Here is a 22,729-nt window from a genome sequence, read left to right as displayed (position 1 = left end):
TTGCTGACTCTTTTCTTTTTAAAGTGAATCTATTTTTTAAAAAAGCTTAAGCTTTAAATTTGAACTTCTGAAACTCCCAGGACAAGACCAATTATTGTATTCATAAAGCATTCTGTCAATTTAAAAAGTTTATTTTTCTAGTTTTTGGCTTCCTCCAATAATTAATCTTGAGTCTTTATGCCATCTAATGCTAATAAGGTTCTGTTTGTACCAGACACTGGAGTGAAGGTATGCCTTTAAGAGTATTCCTTCATTTCTGCATGAGTGTATTCCTGAGAAGCTGGGAGTACTTTAAGTATTGGCAAATTTGATAAGATTTTATTGTATATTATGGAGCTTTATGTTTATAGGGTAAATATTCCTTAAAAAATCATTATTTGGCTTGCTAAGCAAGTCATGTCAGAATCTGAGCTGGTGGCAAAAACGCCATGGAAAAATGCCCTTCCCCACTTCATGTGAAGAATTGTGTTATCATGGAAGAAGCCCTGAATCACATGTTAGAAGACATAGATTGCATTGCTGAAATCTAAACATGCTCTATATCAGGGGTTAGCAGACTAAATCTGGCCCACTGCCTGTTTTTGTGCAGCTTATGATCTAAGAGTGGCTTTTACATTTTGAAATGATTGAAAAAATAAAAAATAGTATTTTATAATGTGAAAATTATGTGAAATCAAATTTCACCATTGATAAATAAAGTTTTATGGAAACACGGGCTCACTTATTTGTTTATGTATAGACCTTGGCTGCAACAATAGCATTGTATAGTTGCCATGTAGACCATGTGTGACTCTCAAAAGCTAAATATTTACTATCTGGCCCTTCACAGAAAAAGTCTCCCATCTTTGTTATATATCAAACTTGTGGTTTCATCTCTTCCTAATTTGCTCTCCTAATTTTTCTCATCTTGGTAAATGGCAACCCCATTCTCCCAGTTGCTGTGGCCCAAAAACTTAACATCACTTTTGACTCCCCACTTTCTCCCACATCCCATATCTAGTACATTAACAACCCCCTCCCAGCTCTTCCTTCATGAAACAGTAAATTCCAAATGTGACTTCTTTGCTGTCAGTCTGGTTCCATTATTATCATCCTTTTGTCTGGATTCTCACAATAGCCTCTTAACTGGTTTCGCTGTTTCTATACTTGCCTTTTTCACTGTAATTTTGATATAGTAGCCACAGTGATCCTAATATAATTGAACTCAGATCATGTTGCTTCTCTCCTTAAACCCCTCCAATGGCTTCCAGTGGCTTCTCTTCTTACTCAAAGTAACATTTCCCAATGTCCTTTAAGGTACTACTATACCCCTCTAATTAATATTCTACTGTTTTCTCCCTTGCTCACTGCTTCAGACACCAAGCCTCCTTGCTGTTCCCTGAATATATATGTATATATCTGAGAGAACAATTTCAGAGGGAACAGCAAAGTGCAAAGGCTCTATGGCAGAAGTGTGCCTGGTATGCATATATATATGAGAGAGATGTGTGTTTATATACATATATGTATACATATATTACTTGATCTTTTACTTCAAGTCTTGCCTGGATGCCATTCTGTGTAAAATTGCAAATCTCTGCCCCCTACCACACATTTTGTATTCCTCTTCCAGACTTTATTTTTCTTTTTGATACTAACTACTATCTATTTTAATGGTATTTTTCGTTTACTGTCTCTTTTATTCTCTGTATATCCACAGCATCTACAGTAACACCTGACACATGGTAGGCACTCAATAATTTTTTTTTTTTTACTGACTGAATGAATGAATTAATGAGAGATGAGGCTAGAAAGTTGGTAAGTTTGAGGTTATGCAGAGCCTTGTATGCTGTAGTATGGAGTTTGGAATTTTATTTTTAAGGTTATGGAATACTTACTAACAAAGGTTTTAGGTGTAAGGGTGGAATGTCTGGCTTTTTTAGAAAAAAAGTATCTCTGGTTTTTCAAAGATAATGCATAATATTAGAAATGAGGAGATCAGTTCAGAGGCTGAGAGAATCACCCAGAGAGGATGAATTGCACAACTGGAGCACTGATAGTGTAGGGATCAAGAGATAAGGGCAGGTGTGACAAGTATTTAGGGGATAAATCAGCAGAACTGGCTGAAGGTAGGAGGGTGACAGAAAGGAAAAGGAGAAACGACTGCCATATTTATGGCTTAATGACTAGTTGGTTAGCTGAGTCACCAGCTGATATTGAGAATACAGGAGGATTAAGAAAAACAGCCCATCTGGGAAAAATGGCGATTTCAGTTTGGGACAAATTGGTTTGAAATGTCTGGGAAAGACCCAGGTGGATATGTCAGAATGGTAGCTGGATATGTAAGTCTAAGGCTCAGAGGAGAAGTTGGGGCTGGAGATATAATGTAGCTGTCATCAGCACATAGATCGTATTGCAAACATGTAGAATTAAAGAACTCATCCAAAGAGATTGTGTGAGAAAAGGGTACAAGATGAAGGATGGAATTTGGGGAGCACAGTCATTTAAGGGGAGGTGAGCATAAGAGAAAGTGCTTAAGAAGATTGAGAAGCCATGGTCAGAGGGGTGAAAGGAAAGAAATGGTCAAAGAAGAGAGTAATATTACAGTCACCAAGGAGAGTAGAAGATGCCCAGAAAGTTTGTATTAACCGTGTTGAGCACAGTTAAAGGAGTAAGTGGGAGGAGAACTTAATATGGCCCTTCAGATCTGGCAGCATGTAGGCCACCGGTGGCCACGCTGAGGTTGATCTCAATGGAGTGGGGGGAGCGGAGACTGTATTGCAGAGGCATAAGGAGTGAATGGAAAGTGGGGAAAGGAAGGCTGAATAAAGGCCATCCTTTCAGGAGCTTGACTGAGGGGTGGAAGGAGAGAAGTGGGGCCTTAGGTAGGCAACATTACATCTGAGAGGTTTCTCTGAATCTCCCATCCCCAACCATCAAGCCCTTTGGTGTGCTTCCACGGCACTTTGTGCTTGCCCTATTCATACCCCTTGACTAGACTGCAATGCCTGTTTACTTATCCGCTTCTTCCTCCAGACTCTTAGCTCCTTGAGAGCAGGAATCTTGCCGTCTTCACTATTGCAGCCTGTCAAACAGCATAGTACGCAGCACACAGAAGGCACCTAGTCAACATTTTTGTAATGATCTCATACGGGAAAGGAGAGGGTTTTGTTTTGTTTTACTTTTTAGTTTTTGATATTACCATGAAAGACATATAATCACCTTAGGAGGGAAAGGGTAATAGCCCAGACTAGAGAGAGAAATTGAAGAGATGGGAGTTAGAGGGGAGGAGAGACTGAGTAAGTGAATTAGGAGTGGTTGCTGGACATTGAGGATAACATGAATAGGAGAATGGGAGGCCAGCTGGGGGTTGAAAGACTGGAAGGTAAAGAAGTGCTCAAGGATCTCCCTGGAGGAAATAAGGGTGAGAGGGTGCTAAAAACCAGGAGGCCCAGGTTCATTGGAGTGTGGACAGATTTTAAGGTTGGCTATGACTGTGTGAAATAGAGATGAAAATCGCTTGAACTGAGGTGGTTGAGAGTGTACAAAGATAGAATATCATTTTAATGGGCATTGAAGTTGTCTAGAATGATCTAGACACAGGTAGAAAAAAAAACAGAGATCCAGGTGTCAAGTCTTTACTGAGTGAAAGTGAGAGAGTGATCAGCAAATTTGTGGATGAAGGCAACATAGGAATCAGAGAGCATGAACTCTAAGGAAGGAGGTTCCTTATCTGTAAAATGAGAGGCTTGTACCAGATGATCCAACCATAAGAAACTTTTTCAACTCTAAGATCATGTAAATATTCCACAGAGCTTTTGGGCTCTTTATTTCAAGTAATGAAATAGGATCATAGAATGGAAGAACTAGAAGGGATCTTTAGAAATCACTTAGTCAGACTTCCTCAGTCTGTAAATAAAGAAACTGATTTTTAGTGGTTTAGTCACTTATCCAGAGCTAGGAGGTGGTATGGCCATGTCAAGAACCTTGGGCCTTGGCTCATGTCCCAGTGTGATTTTTACTCTACCATGTTGCTTTTAAGTTTTCCTCTGGGCTTTCAACAGCATGTGTTGCTGTTATTCAGACCTGCTGTGGTACCCTTACATTAGTATGTGGCACAAGTTCATGAATCACCACTGTTCCTAAATTAAATTATTATTTTATTTTAGACAGAGTTTCACTCTGCTGTCCAGGCTGGAGTGCAGTGGTGCGATCTCTGCTCACTGTAACCTCTGCCTCTCTGGTTCAAGTGATTCTCCTGCCTCAGCCTCCCAAGTAGCTGGGATTACAGGCATGTGCCACCACATCCAGCTAATTTTGTATTTTTTAGGAGAGACGGGATTTCACCATGATGGCCAGGCTGGTCTCTAACTCCTGACCTCAAGTGATCCAACCACCTCAGCCTCCCAAAGTGCTGGGATTATAGGTGTGAGCCACCATGCTTGGCTTGTTACTGTTAATAACTTGTTTTTCTTTTTATCATTTTTTACCTTTTTGAAGCAATTTGTTTTGGCTATGGATTGACTAGAAATAACCTAGTGTCAATGGCAATGCTGAAAGACATATTTTATCATCTGTCATTTATTCATTCTATAATCACAGGTCGTGGATTCTATATCCATATCTTATATTCATATAGAATAGCTAGCTGGATAGGGACAGAAAGACAGACAGACAGAAAAAGATTGAGAGAAAGAACACAAAGGTATTTAGAACCTTGAATAGTTAACCCAGTTCTGTCAGAAGCTATCCTGTCTAAGGATTTCTGGAGAATATGTCTGCACAAAAGACAATGCCATTCAAAGGAGCACGGCATTACGTGGTAAGGTTTTGGCTGCAAACCTCAATGCAGATAATAATGACATTTACCTAATAAAGTTGTTGTGAAAATTAAATTAACTCTCTCTCTATATATATATGTATATATCTATATGTATGCATATATGTAGTATGCATATATGTACATATGCATATAAATGTGTAGAGGAGTACCCCACTATTGTAAGCACTCAATAAGTGTTAGCTATAATGATCAAATTATCATTATTGTTGGTGGTTCTCCTAGGTCCTAAGCAAGTAATCTTGCCCCCAGCGATCTTCACTGATGTTTTTTGCCCCTGCAACCACTTTCTAAACCACAACACTGCAAAGCCTGGAGAAGGACTCCTTTGTGTTCCATGCAGCCCACAGCTCACCAAGCCATTCAGGGTTACATGGTTAGGTGGCAGGAACTCCTTGATTCTCATTCTTCAAGCACCCACACGCAAAATTTTTATTCCTCCTTTAACTTAACTCTTTCATGTTCCACCAGAAATTCAATAGATAGACCAAGTTGGGAACCATCCTCTCCCCTCCCGCTACTGCCACTAGCAAATATATATATATATACACACAAACACATAGACGTATATACACACACACATACATATTATTATATTTATAAAATGAGCTTTGAGGGCTAAATCTGAAAGTTAGCTTTTATGTAAAACAAAGAAAACTAATCTGGGGGCATGAAACATTCCTTAAAGTCTTCCATTCCACCTGCCTTTCTCCCTTGCTCCCGGCTTCCATGTTAGACTATCAACACTTAGATCATGTTATTTTCAATCTGTATGAAATTCTTAGTGGAAATTAGGCTAATGTAGTTTCTCTAATTGTTTTAGTGGAAATCAGACAAGTGTAGTTTTATCTTGGGGTTCAGAGGACACTTTTCTGAAAAGTGATTAATATTGCATAGTATGTATAATTTCATAAAATCCCATGTCATATAAGTTTTATTCTTTATCAAAAAAATAGGAATTTGATGATCACTTTATTGATGTATTTATCTGTTTAGTGGGTTAATGGTTGTAAAAACTTAGTCCTATTTCCCATCCACTCTTGTAGATATATGATGTTAGAATTCTCTTGTAGGTACAATTTTTTTAAAAATGAAGCAACCAAAAATAAATAATAAATATTAATAACATTAACACACATGCACACACACACACACAAACTTTTTTTTTTTATTCTACTGGTTGAATTCTTGGTAGACTTTTATCCTGTGGATAAGTCATGATTTCCTGGCTAATGTAGGATCTCCTACCATTTTTGGTCAAAATCACTAATTGCCTGTTCTGCCACATCACTAGGCTTGAGAAAATCCTAAGTAGAGAAGCAGCATGAGTAGGAAGATCTAATATGAGAGTCGTGGGCCTCAAAGACAAGCTAATGCTCTTCACTCCATATTTTTAACAACTCTTAGATAAACAGATTATTTACAGTGGTGATTGGATGGTTGACATGTGACACCTCCCCAGTAAATCTTGGGGTATCAGGTGGTGGCCTATTCTCTTGATAGTATCAAGAAACACAATTGCAATTATAGAAGCTCTGGGAACAATGTAGATCTTTACTAGAGCTTAGGAATTCTACTCAGCTTACCGCAGTGTGTATATATGATACCTCTGCAGAGATATTACTTCCTCTCAGAACTTTGTCCTGCAACCTCCTGTCCCAGGTAAAAGTTACCTATGAGAACTTCAGCTGCTTCACTGGCTGCACTAGGCTGTGTAAGATACCAGACAGCTGGAAGACCTGCCAGCTCTGTGGCCATCCCCCACCTGAGTCTTCTTCCTCTTCCCAGCAGGAGAAAACTGCTTATCTTGTGTAAATCTCCTAGGGTTTCTAGTGAAACAAAGTCTCAAGTTCATCACATGTGAAAAGATGTAGACTTTTTTTTTCAAGGAAATTACTTTTACAGAGGGGGTTCATTTTATCTTTGAGCGAAGCTTATCTGGACACAGAACCTTTTTTTCAGTCTATTCATTTTATCCCATCTGTTGTTGTCACCTCAGAAACGCATGAGATTTAGTGAATGTAAGATGACTTAGGGTCTGATGAACTATTGTGACTCGGTGTGTGCTGCTGCTGTTTTACTTTGAGCTGCTTTTAAATGCTCAGGGAGAAGTGCTTCAAATAGCTGCCAACCAATGCTGTCCTGAGTGTGTTTTGAGGACTCCAGGATCTTGCCATCATGAAAAGAAAATCCATGAGGTAAGTGTTTTCTGACTCACGGTTGATTCTGTGTCTGCAGATCTCTGACAAGGGAAAAGCTGAATGTTAAACTTGTGTTGATGAGAGTTTTTTTCTTTGCCTGGATTGTGGAGGATCTGAAGCCCATTTGACTTTCTGTGAGCATTTAGGTTTCTTGTATGAGAGTAAAACATTCTGTAGGCTCTACATAAATATTTGTAGATTGAATTTGTGTCTGAGAATGTTGATGTTGAAGAAGTTGTGATGCGGAATAGTAAAAGTACCTCCCTCCTTTTATGTACTACATACATTTTAAATTTGATAGTTACAAACAATCCTGAGCTGGTGAGTAGAGCAGATGTTATTACTCCCATGTTAAATACGAAAAAATTTAATTGCAAAGAGCTTAGGTACTTTCCCAATGTCATATTACTAATAAATGGTATAACCTGGTCTAGAACCCTGGTCTTCTGACTCCTAATTCAGGGCTCTTTTTACTATAGTAGAAATTTTCAACTTAGCAGCCTTGGCATTTTAAGCTTTGTTGTGGGAGCTGTGCTTTGCATTGTAGGACATTTAGCAGCATCCCTGGTCTTTTCCCACTAGATGCTAGTAGCATCCCTCAGTCATGTCAACCAGAAATCTTTGCAGACATGGCCAAATTTCCCTTGGGGGCAAAATGCTCACCTTCCCCCTTTTGAGAACTACAGGACTAGAAATCTTTTCTCAAGTTCTTAAAATTACACTTTCTCATTTCAGATCATTCAGGATTAATTTAGAAATATTAAATATGATTAAAAAGTACCAACTGCAAAGTCTATAATAGAAATTATGAAAATAGACAGTTTATCTTCATTGATACGTAAATGTTACCTGAGGTAGTAGGTGCGGTTGAATACGATGGAAAGAGACTTTGCTTTAATCCTCATCTTCCACCTGATACAAAACTTTCCCCAAGTTAGTGTCTCTTTATTCAGGAGAGAGCATAGGTTAGTAGGATTTGATATATCTACTTTAGGCTGCTATTCAGTGTGGGGACCTAAAACTCAGAAAGCACAGTGCTCATTTCCCTGTAGGGCAGGATTATCTTACTCGAGCCACTGTTTCCTAATTACACAAGGAAGCCACTCTTTCACTTCTGCACAATGTGTTGCTGAAAGACATCCAAGCAGGATCTACACTGAGAATGTCTTCAGACCACGTATCACTATGTGCTGCTCGATTCAGCCTGTGTTATGTAGAGTGGTGTTGTCTTTAAATGTCACAGAAGAAAATCCCTATGAACTGAAAAGTGCCTCAGGGCAGAGTGGTGATGAAAATAATGCCAGTTCCGAATGATTATGATAAGTGCATGGTTCAAGGTGAATGATAAGTGCATGGTTCAACCTGAATCTTTCAAGTGAAGGAGTTGTTAGGAGCCAAAATAAGTCCAGGATCTGGGGGAAAAAAAACCAGACATATCAAATAAGAGGTGGTACCAGGGACATGGGAGATCGGAATTCAGTAAATCTTTGCATGGACCACACTAATGACATCATATGCTCTCTCATGTCATGTGTGTGCACATGTGCAGTCTTCTTAATTTAAGATGCCTGAGAATATTGACAATATTTTCTATATTTTTACAATTATCTTTCCTGCCTCTCACTTACCTGGCACTTAGCACTGAACTTTTCCCAGAGTAGGTGCTCAATAAACACAGGTGAATAAAATACTCAAAAAATTAGTAAATCTTTTCTCCAACTTCTCTATGACCTCATCTTAAGGGCATGTTGGTCATTAACCAGTGTGGCTGGGTAGCTCTGGGACCACAGATCTGCCTTGGGTTAGTTAGAAATCCTCCTAGCCTCCCACTTTTGCAGGGAGAGTTCAGAAAGTTCTCCCGCTGGTCTTTCTTCTCCCCACTTCCCTTGTGGTTCATCCCTCTGCAATAATACACCATGTAGAAAGCTCTAAACTGGGTAAGAATATACCCATGTGTTGCTTTTCCATATGTGTCTTTCAAAATTTACTCCATCTGAAAATGTTATATTTCTGGTATTTGATGTAACTGAGCAAAAGGATGAATTTCAAAACTATAGTTTTTTGGGGAAAAAATCTCTAGTGGATTGCTTCTTCAAATAGAGCTAGAAGATGGATTTTTTTTAAGGCGAGACAAAATCTTCTAATTTTAGTCTTAATAAAGTTAAAATAATTATGTTTCTTGTCTTTCTGTCCTTCCTCTCTTTCTTTCTTCACTTCCTCTAGGTTCTTACCAAACACTCCTTAGTGTATTAATTTTCTTGAGTGGGTTAAATGCTTGTTTGGTCTGGTCTGGGTCTCACCTCATCACTTGCATCACTAGTTTTGTTTGTTTATTTTTGACTCTTGTAGCATTTCCTTTCTTGCTTGTTTGGGGAGCAGTTTCCAGGGTACTTTCCCCTCCTGCTGAATAGCAGTGATCCTCTCTCTTTGGCCTCTGGCTTGCCTCCCCTAGGGCAGGTAATGGAGACTCCCAGTAGCTATAAAATAGCCTGGCATTTTAAGAACTTTGGAATGGTGATCTGAAGTGGAAGCTTTCCCCTAAGACAGATTGAGAAGAGGATTTAGGATAGACTGGGTGTGGCAGGAGGGGAGGCAGTTGAAGTGATACTGTCCCCGGAGAATATGGTTCAAACAAAGGAAAGTGAAGGACTGGCTGAGCTAAGGGCTGCGTGAGAAGACTACCCCTTAATAAAACAGCGGAGCCTTGGGAGAGGACCTCCTTTGCTTGCAGAGGAGGCAGCGTCTTATACAACTGGCATTTCAGCAAGTCAAGACTAGTCTCAAGATCTTTCCTGGAGTGAGGAAAACACTTGAACCTTTTGGCTGACTCCAGGTTATTTGAGAGTGTTGCAAGGGTTTATTATAGCCAGGATTTGGGGGATCATTTCATCTATGACCTTCGCAAAGCTATACTTTGAAATTAACTTTTGGATTTGTGCCTCACCATGCCAACCAGCCAGGGAGGCAAGCCTCAAATGCGTTTTAGAGTTGTTTGAATACTTTTTTTCCTGTGCTTTCCCCACAAATTACCTTGTGAAAGGGAGGGGAAAGGACCATGAATCCCCTTTCTTTTCTTGTTTACTAATCTAACCTCAGCACCAGATAATGTCAAATCTGAGTAGATGGGGCTTGAAGGTTTACTGAAAAATGCAATGGCTTCTAGTGCCCAACCTGATTGAATGGGGAGTAGGAAGGGACAGGCCTGCTCACTTTGTTTGTGAGGCTAAAAGGATAACTAATTTATGTGTATGAGGCAAGAAATAAGTATTGAGTTCTTCAGCCTTGTTCTCCTCAAAGTAGAGGATGTAATTATAATATGCACTGAACATTCCCAGATATTTAGTATTCTGGATCTATAACTCCATAACAGGAACAAATTATATGAAGAAAAATTGTATTTTTGTTCTGTCAGTAAGCCAGGCAAATGCTTTATGACCTTATCTTTCTTTTGGACTTATGTCAACAGCCAAGCCAACTTGTTAGTTGACTATGCAGGAGAATATATTTAAGATGTTGTCTGCAGAGTCTGCTTCTGCCCAGTGTCAAGATGTCATGTTTTCGAAACAGTATTAATGAGGTTAAGATGGCACAGGTAAAACTGGGTCCTGTGGGAGCATTGCTTTGTGTATCTATTATTCCTTCATTTTACAGAGCTCTCTTTGCTGCTACAGTGTTTATAAAAAATAATGCTTTCATAAACGTGTATGAAGAACTACTGATATATATATATATATGCATATATATATATATGCATGTGCTGATGCCTTGATCTCTAGGCTGGGTGTGTTGCATGCATAATCAATCCTCAGAACACTCACTCTGGGGAAGGAGGTGTCACTGTTTCAAAGTCAAAAGACACAAAAATGGAGTAAACTTAGGTGACTTGTCTCCTGGAGAGATGTGAGAGGGAATTCTTTTCATCATGCTACACATTTTGGATCACCGTCTGGACTTTCTTCTGTGGCTTTGACATCAAGCAGTGGAGCCTTTTTTTTTTTTTTTTTTTTTGAGATGGAGTCTCACTCTGTCTCCCAGTTGCAGTGGTATGATCTTGGCTCACTGGAACCCCTGCCTCTCAAGTTCAAGTGATTCTCGTGCCTCAGCCTCCCAAGTAGCTGGGACTACTGGCAACTGCCACCACACCCAGCTAATTTTTGTATTTTTAGTGGAGATGGGATTTCACCATGCTGACCAGGCTGGTCTTGAACTCCTGACCTCAAGTGATCCACTCGCCTTGGCCTCCCAAAGTGCTGGGATTACAAGCATGAGCCACCGTTGTCCGGCCTGAATGTTTTTCTTAATTCCCACAATTCTCAGGCTTTTGGGAAGGGAGAACCCATTGCTTAATTTTATGTCTTTTGAGTTAGATAATAAATTTACGTGATCAGAGAGAGTGGGTACTGAAGAGATCAGCTAATATAGCCCTCTTATTTTACAGATGAACAACAACTTTGGTGATTGGCAGGCTGTTGTTATAATTAATTTTTCTGGTCTCTGTCTGAAAGGTAGTGTGACTGCAATGTTTTGGAAACAACAGTTGTGTTTCTTGGTAGTAACAAAAGTTCTTGTTTTATGAAGTGAAATGTCTAGATGTTTAGAGCAGTCTTCTAATTTTTAGTAAAATGAAGTTTACCTCAAGTTGTTCTGTATAGTCTTTAAATTAAGACTTTAAGATTTTACTTTAAATATATGTAGTCAAATATATATAATTTAAAGACTATAGTATTTAAATTAAGACATTAATTTTGACTTTAAGATATATAAATGATTCATTAGATATTTTAAACAATAATTTGCTTTCTGATGACAAAAAATATTTTCTTGGGGAAAATTTGGAAAAGAGAAAAGTATACAAGCAGAAAAAATATCACCAGTAATCCGAATACTCTGAAAACCGCTGTTAATGTTCTTTCAGTTTTGGTGGAGGGGTTGGCAGTGGAGATAGATAATACATACAGATCTATGTTTTAACATAATTGGAATTATGCTGTGTTTTATGTCTTGCCTTTTTATATAACATTATATTGTAAATAGTTCCTTAGTGTACTCTTGGAGAACATGATTCCCTGTTATTAGATATTTGTGTGGCTTCCAATTTTCACTAAAATATTTCCAATTTCACTATAAAGAACAATAGATGGCATTTCTTGTATTTAAGCCTTTTGTGTGTCATTAATCATTTTCTTCAGATAACATATAAAAAGTGAAATTAGTAGGTCAAGGCATCTAAAGAGTTTGAGTATTGAAGCTGTGACATCTTTAGTCATTAAAATTTAATTTTAAGTCTTCTGTGTCTAGTGATAAGCCCAGGGGAAATACCACAGATACTACATCCTCTTTTCAAGTATGATTATACTGGGGAGGCCTCCCCTGGTTGAGTGATTCCAGGTGTTATCGTGAGGGAAGGCTTTGTGTGTGAGAGAATTTCTTTCCCTTCACTGTAGCTTCACCAAGTCTAGGTACCATGAATTTTAAAGTCTTTTCATATCAGATACTTAAAACGTTATAATTTTATAATTAGTATTTTTTACAATTAATAAATTTGAACATTCTGTAAGTTTTTGCTATTTTTAAAATTTGAAATGTCTTTTTGTTACTTCTTATAAATGCTTTTATATATTAGAGTTTAGTTCTAATTAATATAATCTGCAATTTTTAAGATCAGTTTGTCCTTTGCCTTTTAATTTTATTTTATATATTTTATGATGTGTTTTTGGCAGATTTAAAAATTTTAACTCATTAAATCCTATCAATTTTCTTTTAAGTTCTTTCTTTGCTTTCATGTGTAGGCCTTTTCAAGCATAAAGGTCAATTGCCCTGTCTTTTATTGGCCCACAGTTTGTGGACTTGCCCATTTCTATGCTGTACTAAATTTGAAACTTATATATAATTGTAGCAGAAGTAAGAATGGATGGGAGAGGACTTGACCTTTGTATCTGTGTCCATTCCTGCTACTTACAGTCAATACAAGGTGTGGAAGAAGGGAGGAAGTTCAGGAAATCATGCAATAGAAATGGGAGAAGTTTGAGCATCTTTTTATTTTAAGATGTTTAATTGACAAATGAAGATCAAATATAGTCAAGGTGTACAACACGGTTGGATATGCATATATATTGTGTAATAATTACCACAATCAAATTAATTAACTCATCTATCACCCCCCATGCTGTACCTTAGATCCTAAGAACTTGTTCATCTTATAGCTGGAAGTTTGTAGCCTTGGCCAACATCTCCCCAGCCCTGGGTAACACTGTTCTACTCTGGATTGAGCACCAGTACACTGCACACCTGGGTGGCTCTTTAGCAGGCTAGCTCATTTAACCCTTAGAAGAGCCCACTGGTGAAGGGAATGTTGTCATACCATTTCATTATTTTAGATCAAGAAACTGAGATTGAAAAAGATTAAGTCACTTACCTATAGTTTCCAAGGCAGGAAGGGCTGAGCTGGGATCTGCAAATGTGCATGTGGCCAAGTAAATCCTTGGTCTGTGCAACTCAGTGCTTGGGTACATCATTTCCTGCTTGTCCTCCCTGTTGGCTGTCACACTTTCCTCAGGACCATGAGATCACTGGAACAGTTGAGAGAGAGAGAGAGAGAGGGAGAGAAATGGGGAAGTGGAATATGGGAACTAATCAGGATAAAAAGTAAAGTCAAAGAAAGGAAACAGGATCAGAGAGAGCTACTGAAAAGGATATAGTCGTTATGAAGAACACAGTAAACATGTGTATTTGAATTGGGGCTTTATAGAATGTTTTAAATGGTAGGAGATTAGGTTATTTTTATTTTCTTTTTGTATTTACAAATTTTCTGAAATTTGTAAATAAAAAAACTTCAGGGTAATAGAAAGAGAAGTCCATGTTTAAACTGGCCTTTGACTTGGAGCATTGCAAATTCCATTCTCAACCTTGCAAGCTCATAGCTTTATTCCACCTTTCCCTGAGCTCCATCCTTAATTTGGATAAGAGAAGATTTGTTTCTGTTTGGCTAAATGAAAGCCTGTGTTTTGGCACTAACCTTTTTTTTTTTCTGTCTCCCTGACACACAGCATGGAACAGAATGGGCCTCTTCTCCATGTAGTGTGTGCTCTTGCAATCATGGGGAAGTCCGATGTACCCCCCAACCATGCCCACCGCTGTCATGTGGACACCAGGAGCTGGCATTCATCCCTGAAGGAAGCTGCTGCCCAGTTTGTGTGGGCCCTGGGAGTGAGTATGAGCTTGTAGAAGGGGACCCTCTTTGCTTGGGAGGTTCACATGGCTATCAGGGGAACCAGCCCTCAATATTTCAACATAGGTTCTTTCTATTTTCCCTAAATGTTGGCTGGTCTGAGAAATAAAGAGAAAGAGTACAAAGAGAGGAATTTTACAGCTGGGCCTCCAGGGGTGACATCACATATCAGTAGGACCGTGATGCCCTCTGAGCCACAAAACCAGCAAGTTTTTATTAGAGATTTTAAAAGGGGAGGGGATGTATGAACAGGGAGTAGGTCACAAAGACCACATGCTTCAAAGGGCAATAAAGATCACAAGGCAAAGGCAAAATTAGAATTACTGATGAGGGTCTATGTCCCGCTGTGCATGTATTGTCTTGATAAACATCTTAACGGAAAACAGGGTTTGAGAGCAAAGAACTGGTCTGACCAAAATTTGCCAGGCTGGAATTTCCCAATCCTAGTAAGCCTGAGAGTACTGCAGGAGACCAGGGTGTATTTCACTCCTTATCTCAACCACATAAGACAGAACTCCCAGAGTGCCCGTTTATAGACCTCCCCCAAGGAATGCATTCCTTCCTCAGGGTATTCCTTGCTGGGAAAATAATTCAGCGATATCTCTCTTACTTGCACGTCCATTTATAGGCTGTCTGCAAGAAGAAAAAATATGGCTCTATTCTGCCCGACCCCGCAGGCAGTCAGACCTTATGGTTATCTTCCCTTATTCCCTGAAAATCGCTTATTCTGTTCTTTTTCAGGGTGTACTGATTTCATATTGTTCAAACACACGTTTTACAATCAATTTGTACAATAGTGGTCCTGAGGTGACGTACATTCTCAGCTTATGAAGATAACGGATTAAAAGATTAAAGTAAAGACAGGCATAAGAAATTGTAAGAGTATTATTAGAGAGGTGATAAATGTCCATGAAATCTTCACAGTTTGTGTTCTTCTGCCGTGGTTCCAGCTGGTCCCTCCGTTCAGGGTCCCTGACTTCCCGCAACACATGGCAACACCCCAACTCTTCTCTTTCTTGCTCAGTGTGGCTGAAAGATTTCCTAACCCCATTCCGTATTGGAATCAAGTGCAAAACCTTGCACTTGGAAGGGCGCAGTGTCCCAGAGAGTGAGATTGGAACAAATCCTTAAGTGCCCTTCCAAATTTGAGATTCTGTGAGTTTCTGATTTACAGTTCTGCATTCACAGCTCCTGAGAAGCAAGAGAATAGGGAAAAGATCCTTTGATATGATTCCGTAAGGCTAAGTGGTTCCTTTTGCCTCCTTAGTGGACAGAAAAAGGAATAACTCAGTTCTCTGTATAGTATCATCAACACTATTTCTGTTGGCTTGTCTTTGAGATGACATAACATCTTTCTCCAAGACACACACAACAGGAAGCATGCCTTTTATTTGTCTTTATTTATTATGTCTTTATTTATGAAATAAAGACATGCTCCCCATGTAGGTGTCACTGAAGAAATTATGGCTGCCTAGAAACCAAGACACCCAGATTTTGTTCAGCAAGCCAGAGTCAGACTTTTAGGCCTTCTCCTCAGAATCCACGCTTGTTCCCATACTCTTTTTATTACACTTTGTGGATCTGTGTCCCCTTCCATTTTTATAACTAGGTAGTGTATACCGTATAATAAATAGGAATTATTGTCATTGCTGTATTAGGCACTCTCACAACATATAATAGCCAGAATACTTTTATTTAACAGCAACTGGAAGGTACACTCTATTCTTGCTTTTTCTCATTAAAAGGATACCTCATTTCTTTCTGATCCCCAGTTATTCCATTTCTAGCAATCCTTTATTTACCCTGGAGAATTCCAGGGATGAAAAAATATGCCCAAGAATTGATGAAAGGAAAATGCTTGCCTGATGCATTTCAGATGTCACCTACCAGAACAGGACTGACAGACATTTTGGGCTAAATAACCAACCCTACAAGTGAAAATACTTGGAACAACAGAGTTGGGGGTGGTGTGGAGAGTAGGTTGTCTGAGTTTGTGGGATTCTTTCTTAGGTCCTAAGAGGCCTTCTCATTGACTCTCCATGAGAAAGACTTTGGACGTATATTTCCTGGAAAGATTGGAGGATCAACTGGGGCCAATAACATAATTTGCAAAAATGTAGGGTCTCTTGTTCAAAAAGAAAGAGGAGAAAAAGCTTTTTTTTGTTGTTTTTTTGTTTGCCTCTGTGATCTCTTTCTCTCAACCTGTCATATTTGTCATGTTTTTTAGTTGCTATTTAATGTTTTCCTCCCTCGGGCCTGGGAATGAAGGGTGAGAGGATACCCTCACAGACACCCCAGGCTCTACCCTGTGACTTGGTGCATAGGGTGCATGCAACCTCCTGGCACCAGCCCCCAAGAGGGTTGGGAATGACAGCATTCATTGGGATGGAGTGGAGGAGCTGGTAGCTGAGAACTCATCCCAGGAAGCCAGCAGCAGGTGGGACCACACATGAGCTGAGCCTCAAAGCTTCACCTATAAAACACAAATTCAGAGATTTCAAGACAGTGACTACAGAGCATTGAACACCAAATGCAGGACCTCCTTCTGTGCACTGGGCTTCTGACCAGTGGGCTCTGTGCAACTGCACTGGCTGCACGCCCACGCAGTCAGCCCTGGGATCAACAAATGCCATCCCCCTAGTAATCCTTGTTTCTTTGACCTTCCAGAACCCTGTTCCTATGAAGGCCATGTGTTTCAGGATGGGGAGGACTGGCGGCTGAGCCGGTGTGCCAAATGTCTGTGTAGAAATGGGGTTGTCCAGTGCTTCACAGCTCAGTGTCAGCCTCTATTTTGTAACCAGGTAAGGAAGACAACCTCAGCATGCAGCCTTCACGGGCTATTGAAGAACTTGGAGTCTCTTCTGAGATTATGGCAGGCAGGCCTCAGAAGCACTAGAAACAAGAAGCAAAGGCCTTTTTGTTTTCCTCATACTTTTGGAGACCACCTCTGAGACATTTCTTTTACCCTTAGAAACTACAGATAGGTCTAATTACCAGCCACTTAGGCTAATTGTTATATAATGCAACTGAGCCTTGAGGATTCACACAAGGAAGCCTCCAGCTCTAATGGCAGATGCTCCAAAAATGTCAAGCTAAACATCTGGAAAATTCAATAATGTGATAAGATTTGTTATTGTTTTTCAATGCATAGGTATAGTCTGCTTTTTTAAGACATAATGCATATCTTTCAACATGATTATCCAGATGTACACAATTTAATTCTTATAGGATAATGATTCAAATTATGAAAGGATTTTCTCTGAGGACGTTTAAGATAGTAGGATTTTGTTGTTCATTTAAAGCTGATCTGATTCTCAAAACATTAGACTCTTCACACAAATTTAGAAGAGAAAATCAATTGTAAATAAATGTAGTACACGTGGTATTTTATATTATAGTTTTTTACTCTTCCAGAGGCTCGAATGGCTATTCCATGGCAATTGATAGATAACCATGAAAGGAGTTTGCCTCCAGTCGAAAAATAGCTCATTTTTTGATCTAAGGAAAAGCTGAAAGCCAACATTCAGTTGATACAAAGCCGTACTTTGTGTCAAATGAAACAAAATCAATAACATAGCATATTGTGACAATTGGGCAATATTTTTAAAGGTGACAAAAGGCAATTAGACAAGAAATGCTAAATGCCAAATAAAGGAGAAATGTATCTAATTGAAAGACTAGATTGTATTATCCACACCACACCAACTACTGTGCTCATGTCTCATCTCCCAATTCATCACAAAGCCATATCCTTGCTTTAAGATGGCAGATGAGCTTGTTGATAGAGTTGCACAGTGTCTTGCTCTAATGCTCTTACATTTGGAGGACACTCTAGTGTTGAGGCATTCTGATTAAGCCCATTTTGGGGCCTAGTCCCTTGGGGTAGGAAGGATAATTAAGCAGTTTGCCACCATAACAATAAGGGAAGTGGGAAGGAGGAATGGAAAGAAGACTCCATTGGAAACCTTCTGCTTTAAATCTTCAAAAATGTAACCTCAGACTGCATATTAGGGGACCAGCTACTGCAATAATTGAAAGTACTGTTTCTCATATTTAAAATCATTAAACATAAACTCTAGCTTCATACACAATATTCACTACAGTTTGTATTGATATACATAATTAAAGTAAAAAGATGAAATTTGGTACCATACTTTAGAGCTAATTAATATGCAAGCAATTCTGAAGACTTGGAAATAGATTTATGTTAATCACTGTTGTATCATTAAGTCTATATTCTTGCCATTACATACATAAAAAAACTCAACTGTCAGATCATTTAGAACCATTTTTCTTGATTTAATATCATTATTAAATTTTGGATGTTTATCATACCTAATGATAGTTTGTTAACAAATACACTGGATGTTCTGATGATCCAAAGGGGTGCTATCAAATTAGTGCTATTGTTGGAAAATATCACCCCACCTCTACCATACCTACCAGCACCACCATCACTACCACCATTTTGGGTGTTTACTATGTGTCAGCCGTTAATTATAAGAGCCTGTAAATTCTTATAACAGTCCTACAAAGTAGGAGCTATTATTATGATTTCTATTCTATAGCTGATAAAACTGAGGTCCAGAAAGTGTAAGTAACTTGCTCAAGGTGTCAGCACTTTTAACCTAAACTGTTCTACATCGCAATCTCAGAAGACTATGTGACTTATATTTTTAATCCATATGCTACTACTCCCGGAATAATGAATTACACATTTATATATAATACTGGCTGGTGCAAAAGTAATGGCCATTACCAAGGCCATGATTACTTTTGCACCTGCCTAATAATAACCATAATAATGATGTTTGCTAACATCAAGCCTTCCAAGAATGTTATATACATTACATCATTAAATATAAGGAAAATACAAGTTTATCAGTAGAAATGTATTTTCAGGTCTTGAATTCTGGAAAAATTTGCAACCTGTCTTCAAGGATTTTCATGATTTTTAATGTAAGGTTTTTATTTTTATTTTTTAAATTTCAAAAGGAATTTTGTAATCATTAAGGAAAGTTTGGCAAGGGTGGACAAGCTGAAAGGAAAACAATCACCCATATTTCCACCATTCAAAAAGACCAAGATAGATTTGGTGGTGGAGAGGGGAGGAGAATTCATTCCAGTCTTTTGGTAAGAAAATGTAGATATGTTTGTTAGCATAGTTATAATCACATTTTAAAAATTGGTGATAATCCTTGACAAGAGGAGAAATTCCTTATGTTCACATAAGGGGTTATTCTTCTAACGAAGGATGTAAATTCATACTGAAATTGCCTACTTTCAACTTTTGTCCAGATGCTTTGTGAACAGAGCCATAACCATAACCCTTCCACATTTCTGTAGGGTCACTGAAATTGTTTGTTCAGTCTGATGAGAGTTCTTGAGAGATTTTTAATACCTACTTTTACCAGATCTAATATTAATTAATCCGAGTAGTTTGAACTTCATCTTTGGATGTTTTTTCAAGAAAGATAGATGGGCCAGGCATGGTGGTTCATGCTTGTGATCCCAGCACTTTGGGAAGCCTGCAGGGGTGAATTGCTTGAGCCCAGGAGTTTGAGACCATCCTGGGCAATGTGGCAAAACCCTGTGTCTACAAAAAATGCAAAACTTAGCCGGACATGATGGTTCATGCCTGTAGTCCCAGCTACTTGGGAGGCTGAGGTGGGAGGATCTCTTGAGCCTGGGAGGTTGAGGCTGCAGTGAGCCGTGATCATGTCACTGCACTCCAGCCTGGGTGACAGAGCAAGACCTGTATCAAAAAAAAGAAAAAAGAAAAAAGAAAGATAAATGATTGGTAAGTCTTCTGAGCCTTTACACATTTGAGTATGATTTTCTTGTTGCTGTCATACATGAAAGACAATTTGGGGGTATCTAAAATTTGGAAGGACTATAATCTCTTCCCATCCTGACCCTATGGACTCCTTTCCACTGAATTTTGGAATTTAGTGCCATGGAGGAGAAATCTGAGGTTTGTCTGCTTTCTATTGTATTACATGCAGCTAATTTTACTCTATTGCATTCTTGTAGGATGTTTCTTTTCTTTTTTTTTTTTTTAGATATTCTTTAAATTTTTATTTTTTTCATCCTTTTTTAACTTTTATTTATTTCTATTTTTATTTATTTATTAATTATTATTATTATTATACTTTAAGTTATAGGGTACATGTGCACAATGTGCAGGTTAGTTACATATGTATACATGTGCAATGCTGGTGCGCTGCACCCATTAACTCATCATCTAGCATTAGGTATATCTCCCAATGCTATCCCTCCCCGCTCCCGCCACCCCACAACAGTCCCCAGAGTGTGATGTTCCCCTTCCTGTGTCCATGTGTTCTCATTGTTCAATTCCCACCTATGAGTGAGAATATGTGGTGTTTGGTTTTTTGTTCTTGCGATAGTTTACTGAGAATGATGATTTCCAGTTTCATCCATGTCCCTACAAAGGACATGAACTCATCATTTTTTATGGCTGCATAGTATTCCATGGTGTATATGTGCCACATTTTCTTAATCCAGTCTATCATTGTTGGACATTTGTGTTGGTTCCAAGTCTTTGCTATTGTGAATAATGCCGCAATAAACATACATGTGCATGTGTCTTTATAGCAGCATGATTTATAGTCCTTTGGGTATATACCCAGTAACGGGATGGCTGGGTCAAATGGTATTTCTAGTTCTAGATCCCTGAGGAATCGCCACACTGACTTCCACAATGGTTGAACTAGTTACAGTCCCACCAACAGTGTAAAAGTGTTCCTATTTCTCCACATCCTCTCCAGCACCTGTTGTTTCCTGACTTTTTAATGATTGCCATTCTAACTGGTGTGAGATGGTATCTCATTGTGGTTTTGATTTGCATTTCTCTGATGGCCAGTGATGGTGAGCATTTTTTCATGTGTCTGTTGGCTGCATAAATGTCTTCTTTTGAGAAGTGTCTGTTCATGTCCTTCACCCACTTTTTGATGGGGTTGTTTGTTTTTTTCTTGTAAATTTGTTTGAGTTCATTGTAGATTCTGGATATTAGCCCTTTGTCAGATGAGTAGGTTGGGAAAATTTTCTCCCATTTTGTAGGTTGCCTGTTCACTCTGATGGTAGTTTCTTTTGCTGTGCAGAAGCTCTTTAGTTTAATGAGATCCCATTTGTCAATTTTGCGTTTTGTTGCCATTGCTTTTGGTGTTTTAGACATGAAGTCCTTGCCCATGCCTGTGTCCTGAATGGTAATGCCTAGGTTTTCTTCTAGGGTTTTTATGGTTTTAGGTCTAACGTTTAAATCTTTAATCCATCTTGAATTGATTTTTGTATAAGGTGTAAGGAAGGGATCCAGTTTCAGCTTTCTACATATGGCTAGCCAGTTTTCCCAGCGCCATTTATTAAATAGGGAATCCTTTCCCCATTTCTTGTTTTTCTCAGGTTTGTGAAAGATCAGATAGTTGTAGATATGCGGCGTTATTTCTGAGGGCTCTGTTCTGTTCCATTGATCTATATCTCTGTTTTGGTACCAGTACCATGCTGTTTTGGTTACTGTAGCCTTGTAGTATAGTTTGAAGTCAGGTAGTGTGATGCCTCCAGCTTTGTTCTTTTGGCTTAGGATTGACTTGGCGATGCGGGCTCTTTTTTGGTTCCATATGAACTTTAAAGTATTTTTTTCCAATTCTGTGAAGAAAGTCATTGGTAGCTTGATGGGGATGGCATTGAATCTATAAATTACCTTGGGCAGTATGGCCATTTTCACGATATTGATTCTTCCTACCCATGAGCATGGAATGTTCTTCCATTTGTTTGTATCCTCTTTTATTTCCTTGAGCAGTGGTTTGTAGTTCTCCTTGAAGAGGTCCTTCACATCCCTTGTAAGTTGGATTCCTACGTATTTTATTCTCTTTGAAGCAATTGTGAATGGGAGTTCACTCATGATTTGGCTCTCTGTTTGTCTGTTGTTGGTGTATAAGAATGCTTGTGATTTTTGTACATTGATTTTGTATCCCGAGACTTTGCTGAAGTTGCTTATCAGCTTAAGGAGATTTTGGGCTGAGACAATGGGGTTTTCTAGATATACAATCATGTCATCTGCAAACAGGGACAATTTGACTTCCTCTTTTCCTAATTGAATAACCTTTATTTCCTTCTCCTGCCTAATTGCCCTGGTCAGAACCTCCAACACTATGTTGAATAGGAGTGGTGAGAGAGGGCATCCCTGTCTTGTGCCAGTTTTCAAAGGGAATGCTTCCAGTTTTTGCCCATTCAGTATGATATTGGCTGTGGATGTTTCTTTACCTTTATAATTCAAATGTCTTTCAGAATATTTCTAGGTGAGGTATCTTTTTATATATTTTTGTCTGGAATATTATGGAGCTCTTTTAGACTGTATTCCAGTTTTTGAAATGTTTTCTTCAGTGATGACTTTGATTAATCATATCTGTTCCAATTATTCTCACTTCTCCAGAAATATCTATGACTCTTAGATTGCTCCTCTCT

At 38.7% G+C, this 22,729-nt stretch overlaps 1 protein-coding gene across 4 annotated transcripts in view; it reads left to right on the top strand.

Moving 5' to 3' along the window:
- The window catches only part of FRAS1 (Fraser extracellular matrix complex subunit 1), a 480,560-nt gene that overhangs the window by 179,523 nt on the left and 278,308 nt on the right, over nucleotides 1-22,729 (top strand). For all 4 annotated transcript variants that reach the window (XM_517202.8, XM_063808847.1, XM_024356095.3 and 1 more), the window contains exons 4-6: nucleotides 6,925-7,017; nucleotides 14,067-14,226; nucleotides 16,916-17,049. In XM_517202.8, coding sequence (XP_517202.4) covers nucleotides 6,925-7,017; nucleotides 14,067-14,226; nucleotides 16,916-17,049 — 387 coding nt within the window. The remainder of the gene's footprint in view (nucleotides 1-6,924; nucleotides 7,018-14,066; nucleotides 14,227-16,915; nucleotides 17,050-22,729) is intronic.

This window comes from Pan troglodytes, chromosome 3 (genome assembly GCF_028858775.2).
Source record: "Pan troglodytes isolate AG18354 chromosome 3, NHGRI_mPanTro3-v2.0_pri, whole genome shotgun sequence".
Taxonomy (NCBI): Eukaryota; Metazoa; Chordata; class Mammalia; order Primates; family Hominidae; genus Pan; species Pan troglodytes.
The sequence above is the reverse complement of the archived record's forward strand: the minus strand, read 5'-3'. Positions and strand labels throughout refer to the sequence as shown.